The following is a 19,128-nucleotide window of genomic DNA, read 5'->3' as shown; positions in this document are numbered from 1 at the left end:
TCATCCAGCTTGTGTAGCGTTAACCTCTGTAGCGGTTCAGCAGAGGGCCCGCGCACCATCTCCGCTTGAGCTGCGGATTGTTGAGGTAAGCTCCTGGGACCGGGATAACCCCTCTTGGTCGATAGGGGGGGGATGAGGGCCTATATGCAAAGTACCAGTCAGCATCAGCGGCAAGGGAGCGGCCACCTCCCCCACTTCAGCTGCTCTAGTAGGCCTCAGTGCTCGCTTAATTAATTATGTGGCAAGAGATATCTTGAGTGGCACCACTGTGATCACTGCTGGTTCCCGTTTTGTGGGGATCCGAGATGCGGCAGATTAAGCCTTTCAATTGCAGGTAAATAGGCAATTTTTACATGAAATGCGGAAGCTGGATCGACTTGCATTCGCTCCACTCAGAGGTCCGGCCTCGCCCCCAAATTAGCCTGTAAGGTTACAATTTATTGAAATTTTATATTGGACTAGGTTACTCTACTGCACTCTTACATTGCCTTGAGCACTTTCACAAATCAAACGTCCTTTACTATATTGCTCTAGATCAGCCTCCACCTACTAATGGTGCTTGGAAAACACAGAGCATTCGGGGGGTGGAACTTTCTCTCAAACTTGGCTTTCTCTCAAACTCCTGCTTGATTACAAAAAAATCCCTTGACCTCAGCAGCACTTGCGTAACAACATGTATACCACCTACCTTTACCTCCCCACACAGGGCCTATCGTCTGATGCCCTTTTTAATTTACTCCGGGCAAAAAAGCTCTACCAGATCTGAGGCCCAGCTCAACTTCCAGCCTGGAGGGGTAGCACGACTGAATACAACTTTAACTCCATTCGGCTCCCTGTCTGAAGATCTTTACCAGGCACACAGCACCTACACAATGGAGCGCAGATCCCAAAAAACGGAAGCGAGTGTGAGTAAATACACATGGGATATAGGCACCTTGCTACAGTGTCCCACAGACAGATCAGGCAGATTTGACAGATCAGGAGACATATTCTTCCAGCTCTGATATCAACTTAGAGGACATATTATTGCAACCCAAGATCAAATATCCTCTCCAGTGGTACTAGCTGAGAACAATTCACAAGCACCGTCGACTAAGCAGGACATCCATAATCTACTACTGGTTCTTAAACGGATTTTCGCAGTGGACCTAGGTCTGGTCATAGCAGATGTTCAGGCAGTGACCGCCAGGATGCAGGCCTCTTAAGATGACCTGCATAAATTGGTGGCATACCGGATTCCATCAAGTTAACGGAATTACCTCTATCTAAGATGTCTCAGCACTTTGCTTCTTCCCCCAACCCAGGACAAATAAATCAGGTTTAATGGCATAAATTATCCAAAAGCTCTCCCATTAGCTTCCCAAAATGTAATTGTCTAGTGCCAGTCAATCTCAGAAAAAGTTATTATAGGTGCTGTACAGGGCAAGACACCATATGCCTTTGAATTCTCACATCTCACCTTTTTCCAGAACGTAAACAGAACAATGCTACAATGAAGAAGATCTTAAAGTCCAGTAACTCGCCAACATTGGGAAGCAGGAGTGGAATATCGGTAGTCAACACCGAGGTCCATGACTGTTACCAGCAACGGTTCAATATTGCATTTGTCCTCTATGACTCTATGGCCACATAATTTCTCCAGCCTCAAAATTCAGTAACACCATCTACTTCATACAAGTGGGACTCCCAGAGAGTAACTCCCTTTATTCCTGTAAGGATTACAATTGATCCAACACACAGTATTAGTATCACAATTCGGAATAAGGATAACGTCTAACCGGACCTTAAAATGGCCGGACTTAATGTACCAGAGAATAGTCAAAATACTAGCCGAGGTCAGGAACACAGAATGAAACACAGTCGCAAGGAATAGCCAAAAGTCAGGGACACCAGAATTCTGGGAAGTCAGAACGAAGCCAAATTCAATAACCAAAGAAACACAATCAGGAACACACTCTCGGATAACCAGCAAAGGGAAACCACAACAGGGCAATGATTAGTAGAAATTAGTGAGTTAAATATCCCTCTTGTGAATCTGATTGGCCATATCCAGCCTACAACCCCAAAGCATGCGCGCGTCCTCTGTGTGACGTCATCCGTATGTCGATGTCGCTAACATCGTGTACAGATGTGGGGCTACATAACAGTGTGGATCCGCAGCGTCCAGCGTCCACTGGCATGTTGCAAAAGCCGGTCTTATGGATTAGGACCGCCGAGCAGCACTTCTCCTATTCCTGGAAGGGTGATCTTTGTTGTGCATAGTATAAGTAGAGGATGTAAATGTGACAATTCCTAGGAGAGGAGAGAGATCCGCCACAGTGATCTGACTTTTACACCATTATTTAGTCTATTTTTTGTGTTTTTGCCCATTATATTTTTTTAATAATTACACTCTTTCAGGCACCCTGCTGTCCTTAACACTATACATAGTTTATGCATTCGCTATATTAAACCTTGGGATACTTCTATCCCCCCTCCCCCCACATCCGTGTCCTCATTAATTAGGGGCTGTTAATCTTAGCTGAGTACCTTATACCAGTCACTAGTGCAATTCGAGATGAGATAAATTTCTAACAATGTAATATATTATTTTGACTGTTAATACGATATATAGGGACCCCGTAATCTTTGTTATATTCCTGTACCAAAAAAAAAATCAATAACTGGATACTCAGTGCTGTCTGTGGCTTCCTACTAACTTTACTGTTAATATGATGCTCTTCGGTCATAATTTCCTTTTTCTTTTATTTAAAATAACTATTCTATGTGTGACTGTAAATATAATTTATTTATTTATAAAATATTTTACCAGGAAAAATACATTGAGATTTCTCTCATTTTCAAGGGTCCACAAAACATTAGGACAATAGGACACAATAAAATACAAAAACAATATTAATACAAAATACATACAAAATTTAACATAGAACAGGTAGGAAATATATAATGAACCATGACAGGTGCATTCTGTTTTGAGGTATGTAGAGAGGGATCTCTTATAATCTCATAATGCAAGTCCATAACGTTGCTGTGATGTTTCGTTCAGTTACTCTTCTTACATATGTTTGTCATTAATAAGCTACTTTGATGAAACACAATATTGTCACATCAAAATTTAAATTAAATTTAAAAAAAAACACAGAGCATACTTGCATTATATTAGTTATATCACCATGGAGACCCATCATACTGAAATTTCTCTAGATTTATTTCTATAGATCAAGAATTCCTACAGCGCACTTTTAATTGCTCTGATTTTTTTGATTTTATTTCTAAAACGTTCTAGCTCCTAATAATAGTTCATAGTTATTGTTCATAGTGCTCAGTATAGTATTTTCGGACCTCTGTAGTTGACAACGTTTTGTATTGTCTTTAAAAATCCTATCAGAAACATCTAGAATTAAAATGTCTATGTTTGGCACTGCAGATGCTTGTGAGGTTCCACATGTCACAAGACACCTGGCCATGTCATCATGTAGTCAACAATCATTTGCCGTGCCAATACCGACACCAAATGTTGCAATGGATGACAGCACTCGAGCTTCGTTCTGGATTAGCAGAGTGACAAAAGTCAAGATTTATTTTAACCTGCACTAAACAGTCCCACCATACCAGGATATCCACATCGCTCTTGATGTAAATAGAGTATAGGGCATAGAGTTTCTGTTTTGTCCTTCATAGCACCTCATTCACTTGGAATTCCTTGGCACGTACTGGTCTGGATGTCGCCCACTGTGTTCGTACATAGTTCTGGATAGATGCCCCAATTAAATAGTTTTGCACTGTTTTGGAAGGTGCCCAGCAATCACTATGGAAAGCCTGCCAATTCCTTAGATTGTATTCAGTACAGTCCACATTGCAAGCACTTTTATATTGATCTCCATGTCTTCAGCGTGTCCATCTCTTGTAGCAAGCTCTAAACATTGTTTTCATTCTCTGAATGCCCTCAATACGTTCTTCGCACTCCACACTCTTACTATGACCCCACCCTCTGAACACTCGTACTTCACTGCTTGAATTTCTCTTGCAACCAACACACGGACCCCACTATCTGCATTTCCACGTACCTGTGACATTTACACTACTCTGCCCATATTAACAATCCCAGAATTCCTGCAAAATTCCTCCCAATGAGCATTCTAACATGCGTTAATATAACTATAGGATCACATGACTATTGCACATCCACTATTCATGTCTTACCATAGTGATACAATGTATTTTACCATACACTATTTCCTGTATCTATTCTATATACACCGGGTGTTGTTACACTATTTCCTGTATCTATGCTACATACACCCGGTGTTATTACACTATTTCCTGTATTCTATTGTACACCATTTCCTCCTACATGTTACACTCCTACCTACATGTGCTCTACATACACACAGTGCTAATGCACTGCTTCCTACATGTGCTCTACATACATCCGGTACTGCGCACACTGTTCACACTACGCTGTGTGCCTGGCTGTCTGCTAGAACTTCCAGTATCTCCATATATATCTGCTGCTTTTATACTGTTCTGTATTTCCTTTTCCCACGGGTGCTCACACATTATTTCCTGCAACACATAGGAACTTATTATTGTGTTTCCAGTATCTAATTCAGCGTTTCCCAAGCCAGTCCTTAAGACCCACCAACAGTCAAGGTTTTGTCAGTATCTTCATTGGAATAAAACAGGAAAATGCACAAATCCTGGACATGGTTGGTGGGACATGACTGGTTTGGGAACCACTGATCTAATCTATACCTATCCTATACCCTTACCCAGCCTCCTGCATTTCATCTACAGTTAGTTAGTGTTTTTATACTGCTTACAATATTCATTTTCCAGATATTACTATGTTTTTCGTTTGTACTTCCTATTCATCCAGAGCTGTTGCATAGATTATATTATCCCCTTTGCATCTGATGTTTACATTGTTTACTGCATATTTTATATTCCATGTTCTTACACTTCCTGCATTTCTCAATATACCAATTGCTCCTTCTATACTTCCTGGATTTCCTCTTTAGCTACTCTTGTTGCTCATATCTCCCAGACCCTGTGCATGTACACTCCTTCCAGTATCCCCGCTACAGCCAATGCTTCCTTTTCATTCCCTACATCTAGAACTTCATACACTTACTCCATATCCAGTGCTTCCTGTACCTCCTCTATATCCAATGATTCCTGTACCTCCTCCATATCCAGTGCTTCCTGTACCTCCTCTATATCCAGTACTTCCTGTACCTCCTCTATATCCAGTGCTTCCTGTACCTCCTCTATATCCAGTGCTTCCTGTACCTCCTCTATATCCAATGATTCCTGTACCTCCTCCATATCCAGTGCTTCCTGTACCTCCTCTATATCCAGTACTTCCTGTACCTCCTCTATATCCAGTGCTTCCTGTACTTCCTCTATATCCAGTGCTTCCTGTACCTCCTCTATATCCAGTGCTTCCTGTACTTCCTCTATATCCAGTGCTTCCTGTACCTCCTCTATATCCAGTGCTTCCTGTACCTCCTCAATATTCTGTGCTTCCTGTATTTCCTCTATATCCAATGCTTCCTATACCTTCTTTATATCCAATGATTCCTGTACCTCCTCCATATCCAGTGCTTCCTGTACTTCCTCTATATCCAGTGCTTCCTGTACCTCCTCTATATCCAGTGCTTCCTGTACCTCCTCAATATTCTGTGCTTCCTGTATTTCCTCTATATCCAATGCTTCCTATACCTTCTTTATATCCAATGATTTCTGTACCTCCTCTATATCCAGTGCTTCCTGTACCTCCTCTATATCCAATCCTACATGTACCACCTCTATATGCAGTGCTTCCTGTACCTCCTCTATATCCAATTATTCCTGTACCTGCTCTATATCCAGTGCTTCCTGTACCTCCTCTATATAAAGTGCTTCCTGTACCTCCTCTATATAAAGTGCTTCCTGTACCTCCTCTATATCCAGTGCTTCCTGTACCTCCTCTATATAAAGTGCTTCCTGTACCTCCTCTATATCCAATGCTTCCTGTACCTCCTCTATATCCAGTGCTTCCTGTACTTTATACATATCCAATGCTTCCTGTACATCCTCGATATCCAATGCTTCCTGTATCTCCTCTATATCCAATGCTTCCTGTATCTCCTCCATATCCAGTACTTTCTGTACCTCCTCTATATCCCCCTCTATATCCAATGCTTACTGTACTTCATATATATCCAGTGCTTACTGTACCTCCTCTATATCCAATGCTTCACTGTACTTCATATATATCCAGTGCTTCCTGTACCTCCTCTCTATCCAGTGGTTACTGTACTTCATATATATCCAGTGCTTCCTGTATCTCCTCTATATCCAGTGCTTCCTGTATCTCCTCTATATCCAATGCTTCACTGTACTTCATATATATCCAGTGCATCCTGTACCTCCTCTATATCCAATGCTTCCTGTACATCTTCCCTGTACCTCCTTTATATCCAATGCTTTCTGTACCTCCTCCATATCCAGTGCTTCCTGTACTTCATATAAATTCAGTGCTTCCGGTACCTCCTCTAAATCCAGTGCTTCCTGTACTTCATGCATATCCAGTGCTTCCTGTACCTCCTCTGCTACATGGAGTGTTCCCTGTATGTCCACTACATGCAGTGATTCCTGTATCTCTGCTACATGCAGTGCTTCCGTATCTCCGCTACATGCAGTGCTTCCGTATCTCCGCTACATGCAGTGCTTCCGTATCTCCCTTACATGAAGTGCTTCCTGTATCTCAACTATGTGCAGTGCTTTCCGTATCTTTGCTACATGCAGTGCTTCCGTATCTCCGCTATGTGCAGTGCTTCCTGTATGTCCGCTATGTGCAGTGCTTCCCGTATCCCCGCTACGTGCACTGCTTCCCGTATCTCCGCTACATGTAGTGCTCTCCGCTACATGCTGTGCTTCCCATATCTCTGTTACATGCAGTATTTCCCGTATCTATGCTACGTGCAATGCTTCCCATATCTCTGCTACATGCAGTGCTTCCCATATCTCATATATCTACATATATATCTAGTGTTTCCTGTACCTTTTCCTCACCCGTTGCTTTTGTACCTTCTCTATATAAATCGCTTCCTTCCCATGTTTCCTGTACTTCATATATATCCAGTGCTTCCTGTAATTCATACATATGCAGTGCTTCCTGTACTTCATATATATCCAGTGCTTCCTGTACCTCCTCTATATCCAGTGCTTCCTGTACCTTCTCTATATCCAGTGCTTCCTGTACTTCATACATATCCAGTGCTTCCTGTACCTTCTCTATACACAGTGCTTCCTGTACTTCATATATATTTAGTGTTTCCTGTACCTTTTCCTCACTCGTTGCTTTCTGTACCTTCTCTATACAAATCGCTTCCTTCCTATGTTTCCATTTTTTCTGTATCTCCTCCATCTGCCATCCCGTATCTTTGCTGCATGCAGTGCTTCCCATATCTCCGTTTCATGCAGAGCTTTCCGTACCTGTGCTACATGCAGTTCTCCCCGTATTGCTGCTTTATGCAGAGCTTCCCATACCTCCGCTACATGCAGTGCTTCCGGTATCTCCGCTACATGCAGTGCTTCCTGTATCTCCGCGTCATGCAGTGCTTCCCATATCTCCGCTACATGCAGTGCTTCCTGTATCTCCGCTACATGCAGTGCTTCCCATATCTCCGCTTCATGCAGTGCTTCCCGTATCTCCGCTACATGCAGTGATTCCCATATCTCCGCTACATGCAGTGATTCCCATATCTCCGCTACATGCAGTGATTCCCATATCTCCGTTTCGTGCAGTGCTCCCCGTTTCTCCGCTTCGTGCAGTGCTCCCCGTATCTCCGCTTCGTACAGTGCTCCCCGTTTCTCCGCTTCATGCAGTGCTCCCCATATCTCTGCTACATGCAGTGCTCCCCGTATCTCCGCTACATGCAGTGCTTCTGGTATCTCAGCTACATGCAGTGCTTCCTGTATCTCCACTACATGCAGTGCTCCCCGTATCTCCGCTACATGCAGTGCTCCCCGTATCTCCGCTACATGCAGTGCTCCCCGTATCTCCGCTACATGCAGTGCTTCTGGTATCTCAGCTACATGCAGGGCTTCCCATATCTCAGCTACATGCAATGCTTCCCATATCTCCGCTACATGCAGGGATTCCCATATCTCCGCTACATGCAGTGCTTCCCGTATCTCCGCTACATGCAGTGCAATCTGTGTTAATTTGCCTTTCTTCATGTTAAAATAGATCTGAGGCTCCTACTGGACTATAATATCTCTGCCCAGCCGTGTATAATATCTCTATCCGGGCCTTGTACCATTACACGAATATCTTCTACTTTTGCTTCCTGTGCCTCTTCATTTCGTGCCATCTACTTCCTGTGTGTGCTGTCTTTCTGGTCCCAATATTGTTTCCCAGATGCTTAGCTTCCTGTATCTTTCCTACTCCCAAGCATTGCTTCATTGCTCTCCGCCCTATATCCGACACCCTTATATTGTTACTTTGTCCGTACCAGAACCATGCGCTGCATGCCTATTTGTATATCCTCATCATGTGCTTTGGAAACTCTGCATTATAAACTGTTACCTATTGCTCTCCTCCCATCGCTTAATCCTTGCTTTCAGAAAACCAAAAATACTCTGCGTTTATACATTAGTATAAACATCTCGCCATCCGTCTTATGCTGCTAGCTGCCATGTATCCTTTAGCCGTATTGACTCCAAATGCTGCCTCTACGTCTCGTCCATATTTTTTGCTGTTTGCTACATTTCTATCTCTTACCCCACCTGCTGCGTCTTCCTCATCCACCTTCCGCGACGCTTGTTACGCCTCCTGTGCCGCTTGCTGCATCTCATCTAAACCCATTGCTCGTGTCCTGCTTCGTGCAACTCCTCTGTGCCCTAATGTCTGCATCCCTTTTCATTTTCTTAATGATATTCTTCCTTTTTCTTTTTTTTATCTCTGTACTCCATTCTTCGCACAGAGAGTAAGTTGTTAGTACTGAGCATGTGCTGTGCATGTGTGAAATATTCTCCTGCTACTAGCACGGCCTAATAATACAGAATGGCCCAGTGTGATGTGAAATTCTACGCTACTCTAACCCGATTAATGCTCCTACCAGTAGCCGTGTGACACTACTGGTCAGTTCTGTGCAGTGAGTCATCCGCACTGGGATCCAGCTAATTATCTATATATAGTCAGTGTCTAGTAATGCCCCAGGAAATTCACGCTCAATGCCTACAAGGCCTAATATACAAAGTGACCAAGAAAAGATGTAGAAAGTAAGGCAGCTGTCTCGCTCTTTTAAAGAAGGGCACCTTTCTTAGGAGATGACAGCTGGTACCTATTGGAGAAACAGGATAGCCTACATCATACGCCGAAGAAGGAGAGTCATCGCTATATTTAACCCCCTCCGATACGATTTGCAGATATATCTTTCGTCTTTAAACAACTTGACCAGGGAAAAAAAAATGGTGGAATGTAGAACCAATGTGTCGTGGGCAGGAATTATGGGTAAAAATGGGGTACTGTCAGTGCAACGCACGGTAACGTTACTGTGTGTTTACTTTAAAAAGCGCAAAATCAGTTTGTATACTGGAGGATTATTTGGGAATAAACATAGTGCTGTACAAGCTGCAAATAAATGGACTTTTTTTTAAAAAGGGAAATAGGGTAAAGCAGTTAAAGTATATTCAGAAAAGAGGAACTATTAGGATAATGCTGTCTTTGCATTTTAGGCAGTGATTTCCCCATCACCCTTTGCAAAAAAAACCCAACAAGGGGCATGTACTAAACGTTTTAACGTAATAAACAAAAAAAATCAACTACAATTGGCATGAGAATTGTCTAGGTCATTATGTGCAAATGTCAAATTAAATAATGCAAAGCATTTACATCTCTAATTTTCTACATTCAATAATTAGTAAGTGCGAGAAGTATGTCACTCACTGTTTTTATGATGCCTTATACAATAAGGTTTGCACAAGATTCATGATTAATGATGCTAAAATAAACATTTATATGTTTAATTACACATAGGTAACAACATAAAAAGTATAGTATTATCTTAGGTTTATAACAAAACAACTTAATTCTATTTTCTTTAGCTAACCATAAGGTTAGCTGTTATTGCTGAGGCCCGCATAGAGTTTTAATTCCCTGTTGGGTTAATATCTGTGATCTGCATTGTTTAATGGTAAAGTTGGTAAATCCCCTCTACCACACACACTTTTTTTTTTTATTCATTAATTTTATTTACAGATATAAAAGGACTTATCTCAAAGCTGTAGCTTTTGAAAGCTCAATTATTTATGTTTTAGGAAACCACTAGAGGCAGTACACAGAAGGAATTTATTTTGTCTCCTCCCCTTGGATATAAGTCTCAGCCCCTGAGGAGTTCTGATCATTTCCTGCAGGAAAGATCATGTAGGTTGTATAGATGTATAGGTTTCTGATAGTGATAAATTATAAATGACTGTCTTCTAATCTAAGATATAAATGTTCCTATTAGACCACCGAGTGTCCATTGTAGTTCACGATGTCTTCTCTTTCTTGGAATGTTTCCATTTTGTATATATGTCTTTGTGCATTCTGCATGTCTTATTTATTCTATGAGGGACTGTACATAATTGTGTATCTCTCACAACGAGCATGTTTCGGTAGCTGCACGTTTCTCGTTCTTGACTAAATCAGGATTACTGTTCACTGTTTCTTGCGTCTGAACCATTGCATGCCTCAAGTCTGCATTTCTGTCTATCTCTACGCCATGTCTCTGGCGAGTGACCGTGCTTCTGATGAGTGCCATGCACTGACGTGTCTTGCTGTCTCTTGCTCCCCGTGATGCGGGCGCTGTCTCCGGTGCATGTTTTTCTGAATGCCTCATTGCAAGTCCAGCAGTTTCCTGCGCACAGTAAATCGGTAAGATTCACACTATAACGATATCCCGCGACCTTCGTTAAGACCAAAAGTAGCCTGTGAAACATTGGTTCACTGCTGGTTCATACAGGAGTGTTTTATGTCTTGTGTTTAGACTGTTATGACAGCGTTATTCAAGTTTGAACGTTTCAGAATCCACAATAGCCAAGATGGTATAGACATGGGTGACGGAGGAGGTTTTCATAAATGCAAACATTTTAAAAAGTGTTTTCTAGTTCTGCATCTTTTACCTCATCTCATTTCATTTCCTCATCTCTTCTCATACCACATTTATTAGTATTGTATTAGTGTATTGGCCAAATCCATTAAAATGTTTCACTTGTTGGATACCTGATCTAGAATGTCTAGTTAAAGGAACACTGTGGCATTAGCAATACAAACGTGTTTTTCTAACACTACAGTGTTCCTCAACCTTTAGGTGGCCACCCCCTGCTGTGAGGGTTTAAAAGATGTGTTTACTTACCTTATATCCTGCAGCACGCCAGTCTCCGCACTGAAACTCCACCCCCTCATAGGAATGCATTGGGAGGCTAAGGCGCATGCATGGAAAAATGCTGCGTCAATCAAATGTCCTCTAGGACAGTGGTTCCCAACCCAGTCCTCAAGTACCCCCTAACAGTCCGGGATTTAGAGATTACCCAGTTGTGTCTAAGGGGTTCACTATCAAGTGAGTGGGAGTTTGCAAACGAAAAGTATATTGGAGGGAGACTTTCCAAGGAGGGGAAAACATACAAAAGACAAGTAAGATAGACACTGAGAGTGAAGAGGGAGACTTTCAAAGAAGAAAAAAAACAAACAGCCATAGAGAAAAGGTATGGAAGGAGCTGAGAGAGAGAGAGAGAGAGAGAGAGAGAGAGACAGCCTTCGGAAGAGGCAGAAGCGTAGACAGGAAAGACTTTGCATAAAGGTTGAAATACAGCAAGAGAAAGATTTTGATTTCGGAGAGATAACGGTTGTGGCAGCATGAAGTTTATTTAGAGTTAGGGGTCCGGCTACGATTCCCCAGGTTTGTATCCAGAAATTGGAACAATCAAGTGAAGGTAACAATCAAGTGAAGGTAACCGATTCTGCTGTTTGCTCTTAAAGGAACATTGTAGCGTTAGGAATACAAACATGTATTCCTAATGCTATAGAGCTCTAGTCACCTAAACGGTGACTAGGGCCCCATTCCGTGGTGAATAAATGGTTAATGAACCATTTATTTGCTTTCCTTAAACCAGTGCCGTGTTCCCTCGGCCCTGGCGACCTCTCCTCCTCCATGGAAGTCAGCTTCCGAGTGGAGCCGAATGGGCATGCGCGGCCAGAGGCACTCACGCATTCAAACCCATAGTAAACTCAGTGCTTTCCTATGGGGATCTTTTTTGATGCTGGACTCCGTGAGGACGTCCAGCATCAGATAAGTGTGATTTACTCAGTGTAAATCGCGGAAGCAGCCTCTGGTGGCCGTCAGGGAGACAGTCACTAAAGGCTGGATTCTCTGGTTTCTCTGAAACTGCTATGTTTTCAGCTGCAGGGTAAGTCTGAGAGTCTGGAATTGTACATCTACATCCTCACAACGGATGCTGACAAAGGCCAAATGTGTTCGGATTGCTGTTTACAACCCGTATTGCCGTATGTGTTAATTTGGAAAGTAATCCAACATTTCACAACTAAATCTTCTGTCGAATTAGAATAGTAACCATTTTTTCAGACCTTCTCGCCGCCTGAGGTGAAGATTACAGAAGATTATGTCACTCTGAAACAGATCCATACTGGACACTTGCACAAGTACTTAGAGAGTAGGTTAGTTCTAATATCCTATTAAATAGAGATGTAAATTGTGAATGAGGTTTGAAGCATATAATATGGTAAGAATATATAGAATTGTTACCTTTCAGAAGGAACTGCAACACTTATCTGAAAGGCAATGGGTTAGAGCTGACAATTCGTGCATATTAGCAATGGGCTAATGGTCTCATCCGATGGTATCAAATGTGTTTTTCATTAATTATGGGATAGATTTTTCGGTACTCCTGGCCATACTATGGGTCAGGGATTCACCATCGCTGTCGATTGACATTCTTTTTTTTTTCTGATCAGTAATGAGGCCAAACAGGAGCAAGCGATTGATGTGGATGTCTGGGAAATCCTCCGCAAGGCACCTCCTTCTGAATACGAGAAAATTGCCTTCCAGTACGGTATCACTGACCTTCGTGGGCTGCTGAAAAGATTGAAGAAAATGAAAAAGGAGGAAAAGAAGAGTGAAGGTGAGACAGTAACAAATCTGGGCAACATAGGACATCATTAATGATGCACTATAAGTATAATAGGCACGTAAATATCCTTTTTAGCTAAATTGTCCTAAGAGATCATACGTACTTAAGCTAAGACTTTGTTGCTGTTCCAGGTATAGAGGATGCTTGTGCCTTATAGTTAAAGGATCACCATAGGGTCAGAAACACAAACATGTATTCCTGGCCCTATAGTGTTAAAACCACCATCCAGCCCCCCTGATCTCTCTAAATATAGCAAAATCTTACCTTTATTGCAGTCTGCTGCTGCTGGCTCTGACCCTGATCTGCCTGCTTGGCAGACATCATCAGAAGTGGTGTTATGAGCCTATCACAATGCTTTCACATTAGATTTGCAGAGTTTGTCAAGGAGATAGATCAGGGGCAGGGGCAGGGGCAGCATAAGCCAAACACAGCCCTGGCCAATCAGCATCTCCTCATAGAGATGAATGGAATCAATGAATCTCTATGAGGTAAGTTCAGTGTCTGCATGCTGAGGGTGGAGACACTGAATGACAGTCACACTGTGCAGCACTGCCCCAGGAAGCACCTATATCAGCCATCTGATAAGTGGCCAGTGGAGTTATCCCTAGGCTGTAATGTAAACACTGCATTTTCTAGACAGTGTTTACAGCAAAAAGCCTGAAGGGAATGATTCTACTTGTTCTGTAGTTCTTCTGGTGACTATAGTGTCCCTTTAAATTGTCTGTATACATTTAGGGAGGGATTAATAATGACTTTTTAAATCAACAGTTTTACTATTTAATGTACATTTTCCCTTTTCTAATACTTCTCACTGTTCCAGTTCTAAAACGTGACTTCCTGAATCATGGAACTCTGTAATTAAAGTGATAGTATACATTGTTTAAAGTGATACCTTATTTTTCAATTGGGCTTTATGTGGGGGACAGCAAGCCATCCAACTCTAAAGAAGCAGAACGGAACAGGTTTGATCCGATAAAATGTAGCAACTAGAACTTTAATAAATCGGTAACCTAGAAATTCAAATTTCTATATCAAATAGGATAAACCTCAGACGATATTTCAATATGATATATAAGCAATTCTTTCTGCTGGTACAGTTGATTATAGCCGTTTCCTGAAAAATTTCTCTTCCATTAGCCTTCTTAAAGAAGCTTGATCCAGCGTACCAAGTGGAGAAAGGTCAGAAGATGAAACTGGTTGTGGAAGTGGCCAATCCGGATGCTGAAGTCAAATGGCTCAAGAATGGTCAAGAAATCCGTGTCTCTGGCAGGTGAATTACAGTAGACAGAGACGCAGTATGCACAGAACAATATCCACTTCTGCTTCCTCTGATAGGACCAAGAAACCACCCAAAAAGTTCACGAATTTGCTTTATGGATATAAAGAGGCAACTGTATCATGTACCACACAAATAGATAACGGGCCTCAATTTGACTATTTTTTGGATAAGCTTTTAAGATGATTTGTGCAAGGGAGTAACATGTAAAAATATAGATATATAAAAAAATATCTGGTGCTTTTACAGCTGGGATAGGCATCCATTCTACCGTTTGTTCGCTGCAGTTTGTTCGCTTTTGATATTACGGTACATTGAACTCATGCATTTTATTTTCTTTCTCTTTTATATGCCCGATCTGTTCTGCGATGTTCCTGTGAATTGTATCTGCATTCTGTAGCAAGTAAGTCTGCGTTTACATAAATACGAGTACTAACAGACTGTTGTTTACTCAAACCTCATTACAATGGTGGCTTCCCCAGTCTGGATTTGGTGATAGATAGAGAATATCAGTGATTCATACTGCATTAAGAGCATCAGGATGTCAGGATATTTAATGGGGATCCCCAAAGGCACCCCACATGCAACAAATTGCATCTCTCATAAACGTTTATCTTGCCGAAAGCTACAAACAACATATTAACCCAGTGTACCCCTAACATGAGTTTAGACTGCACATTAAGAATATATCCTGTAGACACGTATATGATAAGGTAAATAACAGTAGTAATAGTTGCTGTTAAACACTGAATTAAAAAATGCTTATAGCCTGATCACCACAAGGGACATTCGAATACCGATACAACAAGCTCAAAGGAATACTATATAAGGGGTCCCCCACACATGTGCCCCCCCAACAGAAAACTAGAGAAAGCTTGTGGTTCCCTAGCACAACACTCTATGATGGAGACCCGGGAATGGGGTGACTGATGGTCCGGAGTGAATTCTCACTATAGTAAATACCTATGCTAGTCTAATTATTCCACCAACACTCTTTTCTGTCCCTTCGCAGCCTGCGATATCCTGCGTGATGCAGCTGCAGTATAAATGTACTTAGTTATTGAAGACATCATTATTGTGTAAATTTGCATTTGTAATTTACATTTTAGGAATCACTGAACAAATCTCCCTCTGAATCACTGAACAGTATTTTAAGGGTGTATTGACCATTGTATCCCAAATTTTAAACAGATAGTGTATATCTAGTATTTTTTACAAAAATAGCTTGTGTAGTGCAAACTCTGAATCCCAGGTTAAATCTGCTTATATCAAATTAGATCATGGTTAGGCTACCCACTGCTGTTCCAGCATGGAGCATTCTGGGGAATGTAGTCCACAATATCTGGAATGGCAGAGTTTGGCTGTCATAAGGGAGGGAGGTTTTTTAAATACATACGTAACCCGAGGTGTGCATTAGATAAGATTGAGAATGCACATTGCCATATATATTTTGTTTGCCACCCTAAAGTATACATTTTTAAAAGCATCCCTAAATAAAATGGCAGTATGGGCGCCATAATAGTGGGTTCTCTATCTATAGACTATTTACTGCTGTCCAAAAAAAATCATGCATATTTCGACTTGGGCTGTCGAGATGGCCAGCATATTTAATATATTTAATGTATTTTAATAACTACAATCAGCATCTGTCTGCTAGAACTGGGATGAACCTGATTCATATTTCTCCAAGGTTCAAGCTACAAAAGTATACAGTATTTATAAATAATTCCATGTTAAAGGATGGACACCTCTTAAAACATGCGTATGTTGCCTGAACGCTGCTGTGATTTATGAGCACCATCAGCTGGATTAGAAAGCTTGCCACTCACTAAATTATTGGTTTATCAAGTCTCCGAATAATTCTGCTAAATGTGATGTAACCTGTCTACAATCAGTCAGTTCCTGCAGTGAATCCTAACATTTCAAAACAAAAATCCAAACTTCACTCTGCTGGTTCCATGTCATCTGTGTAGAACTCAGCACAAGTGTAGATAAAACCATCTTGCCTTTCTCTGCACTTCTTTTAGATACATATTTGAGAATATTGGAAACAAGAGAATTCTCACCATCAATCACTGTTCCTTGGCAGACGACGCTGCCTATTCGTGTGTCATTGGAGACGAGAAGTGCTTCACTGAGCTTTTTGTAAAAGGTCAGTCTTGAATACAAGTGGTGAGATTATGAAACTGGTTGTGCTCCCATTTAAAAACAAAAACACAAAAGAACACAAAACACACACACGTACGCGCACACACACACACACGCACACGCACACACACACTATATATTTATATATATAAACACAATAAATTTGAGCTTGTGCTTCCCTGTCGCATACAGTTTGACATTACACTGCATACGGGGGTGTCCACACACTATCTCGCACCCTTAGTGAAAAAACACACACAAACCTAAAACACATAGTGTAGTGCGTATGGTTGAAGTGTACATGTATACATATTTATTTTCATATATGCGCTTAATAATTGAGCAATAGAAAAAACACCCTACATTCACTGAGCTGTGCATACAAGTACTTGTACTGTCCTGAAAGGCTACATAGCATTGATTTCTGGGAATTGTAGTTCAGTTCTCACCTTTCTACAATAGAAAACGAAAAAACATCTCACTGAAATCCCTGCTGTAATCGTGATTTTCTATTATTATTATTTTTTTAAATCATAAACCTTTGTATTATGAATCTTTCATATAAACCAACAGTTTTTTTTTACCAGTAGAGAGATGAGCTGGGTTTGATTTTATTGCAAACGAAATAATTCACTTTCTCAGTTCCACATTGATAAGTTGTCCCACGTGTTCTTTATTAGAGAATTGTCCAATGGGAGCTGGACGCTAGCAATCTCTATATTTAAAATTCTACCTAATTTACCAAACATTTCCTTGTTGTCTTACAGAACCTCCCATTCTGATTTTACGCCCCCTGGAGGACCAGGCTGTAATGGTAGGAGAGAGGGTAGAGTTTGAATGCGAGGTGTCAGAGGAAGGAGCACAAGTCAAATGGTAAGAGATACGGTATCCACTGACGTATAGTCTATATGCCAATATTGAATGTAATGTCCATTACCTACGTGTGCACTTTTATCTCATACTCTTCAATACTATAACTAAATCACTATATCATGTTTTCAAGAAAGTCTCCAACATACACATCGGCACTGTTACCAGTGTTCAGTCTTGGCGCATTCCACCTCCTTACTTACCTGTTAGTAGATTTGGCTTTTGGGGCATGCCACCTTGTGGTTACCTGTTAGCATTGTTAGTTTTTAAGGCATGGCACCTCTTCATTCAACAGTTAGAAATGTTGGCTTTCGAGGTGCGCCACCTCTTCAGTTAGTCAGGATGCCATCCCAAACAGCCATGATTGTGCATCAGATCGTAGTTGCTGCCATGTTTCCATGACGGACATAAAGTAGGAATCGGCTACTTCTAGTAATGCAGGTCAGGGGAGGGTTGGGAAAGGGGACAATTCCCTCTGGGCCATTAAAAAACAATGTTTAGAGTCTGCAGCCTCACAGAACATTCTCCTTTTGATTTAGAACTACCGGAGATACATTGGGATGCTTGTGGTCCAGCAGGCAGTAATTATGCATAACCTTTGTTAGCTTAGCAACATGTAGGTGTGTGCATTAGGTCAATTATCTCAAGGTCTGGATTGGCCCACTGGGATATTATCTGAGACACTACAATTCCTGCAGCCAACAATTCTGCCCAAATTATTTATAACGTAAAGGTATTAGCAAGTAGCTGTGTGTGACACATTAGTTTCACCATAATTGTGGTAAAATCTTTGTGTATGCACCTTCATGGTGCACAAGTCATATTGATGGATGTTGCACGGCCATATTATGTCATACCAAAACAAAGGTCATTTGTATGTCCTTCTCCGTCAGACCAAACATTGCTAGTGGTCCGTTGCTGCAGACTGTGTTCTGTCCTGTATGTTTTAATTGGCCCTTTATTAATAAAATACTAAATATTATAAGCGTGCTGAAAGGTTGTCAGTGCCAGAGGTTGCTCATTTGGCATACTGGCCAATATATCTGATGTATAACTGATAAGCAGTTATGCTAATGCATGCCCGTGATGCTATGAAAGTGTTTTGGGACAACACTGCCCTGAGCTAATTATAGTATCTGTGAGAGAACTGCAGACCAGAGCAACATTATAAATTGTGCACAGATCCTGCTGGCACAATATCTATGGCCATCTAATCAGCAAGGCTTAGTTTTATTTTGGTTTGTGAAGGGAGGGGAATTTAAATTTCACACCCAGCAGAAATCTACATCAGCAAACTGAGACGAACACCCTGCATTCTGCTCACATCAATACAAAATGTTTTCAATACCAAAAAGGAATATGATAACAGACAGGAATAGAGAAGAAATAGGAAGGCCAATATCTTCTCCTGTGTCAACGTTTATTTGGAGACAGCTTTCGTAAAACCTCTTGTGTTTACAATGCCAAAATAAACTTCACCTTTGTGAAAGCAGGGACAAAACAATGAACAGTCTGTCCCTGAAACATTGCTGTCAATTTCTGTTATTTATTGTTGATGAGCAAGCAGTGTACGGGAGTGACTTGAACGAACACTATAGAGTTAGGAATACAAACATGTATTTCTAACACTATAATGATTGTGGCGGAACCAG

General features: G+C 41.3%; 1 protein-coding gene across 1 annotated transcript in view; it reads left to right on the top strand.

Annotated features, from left to right (window-relative positions):
* MYBPC3 (myosin binding protein C3) overlaps positions 1 to 19,128 on the top strand; it is an 87,910-nt gene that overhangs the window by 25,226 nt on the left and 43,556 nt on the right. Inside the window, exons 10-16 of the mRNA XM_063438225.1 lie at positions 1,691 to 1,693; positions 10,886 to 10,909; positions 13,007 to 13,173; positions 14,320 to 14,452; positions 14,859 to 14,861; positions 16,486 to 16,610; positions 17,374 to 17,479. Of these exons, the coding sequence (XP_063294295.1) occupies positions 1,691 to 1,693; positions 10,886 to 10,909; positions 13,007 to 13,173; positions 14,320 to 14,452; positions 14,859 to 14,861; positions 16,486 to 16,610; positions 17,374 to 17,479 (561 nt within the window). The remainder of the gene's footprint in view (positions 1 to 1,690; positions 1,694 to 10,885; positions 10,910 to 13,006; positions 13,174 to 14,319; positions 14,453 to 14,858; positions 14,862 to 16,485; positions 16,611 to 17,373; positions 17,480 to 19,128) is intronic.

The sequence above is a fragment of the Pelobates fuscus genome, chromosome 12 (genome assembly GCF_036172605.1).
Source record: "Pelobates fuscus isolate aPelFus1 chromosome 12, aPelFus1.pri, whole genome shotgun sequence".
Lineage (NCBI taxonomy): Eukaryota > Metazoa > Chordata > Amphibia > Anura > Pelobatidae > Pelobates > Pelobates fuscus.
This window is presented reverse-complemented; position numbering and strand designations above follow the sequence as displayed.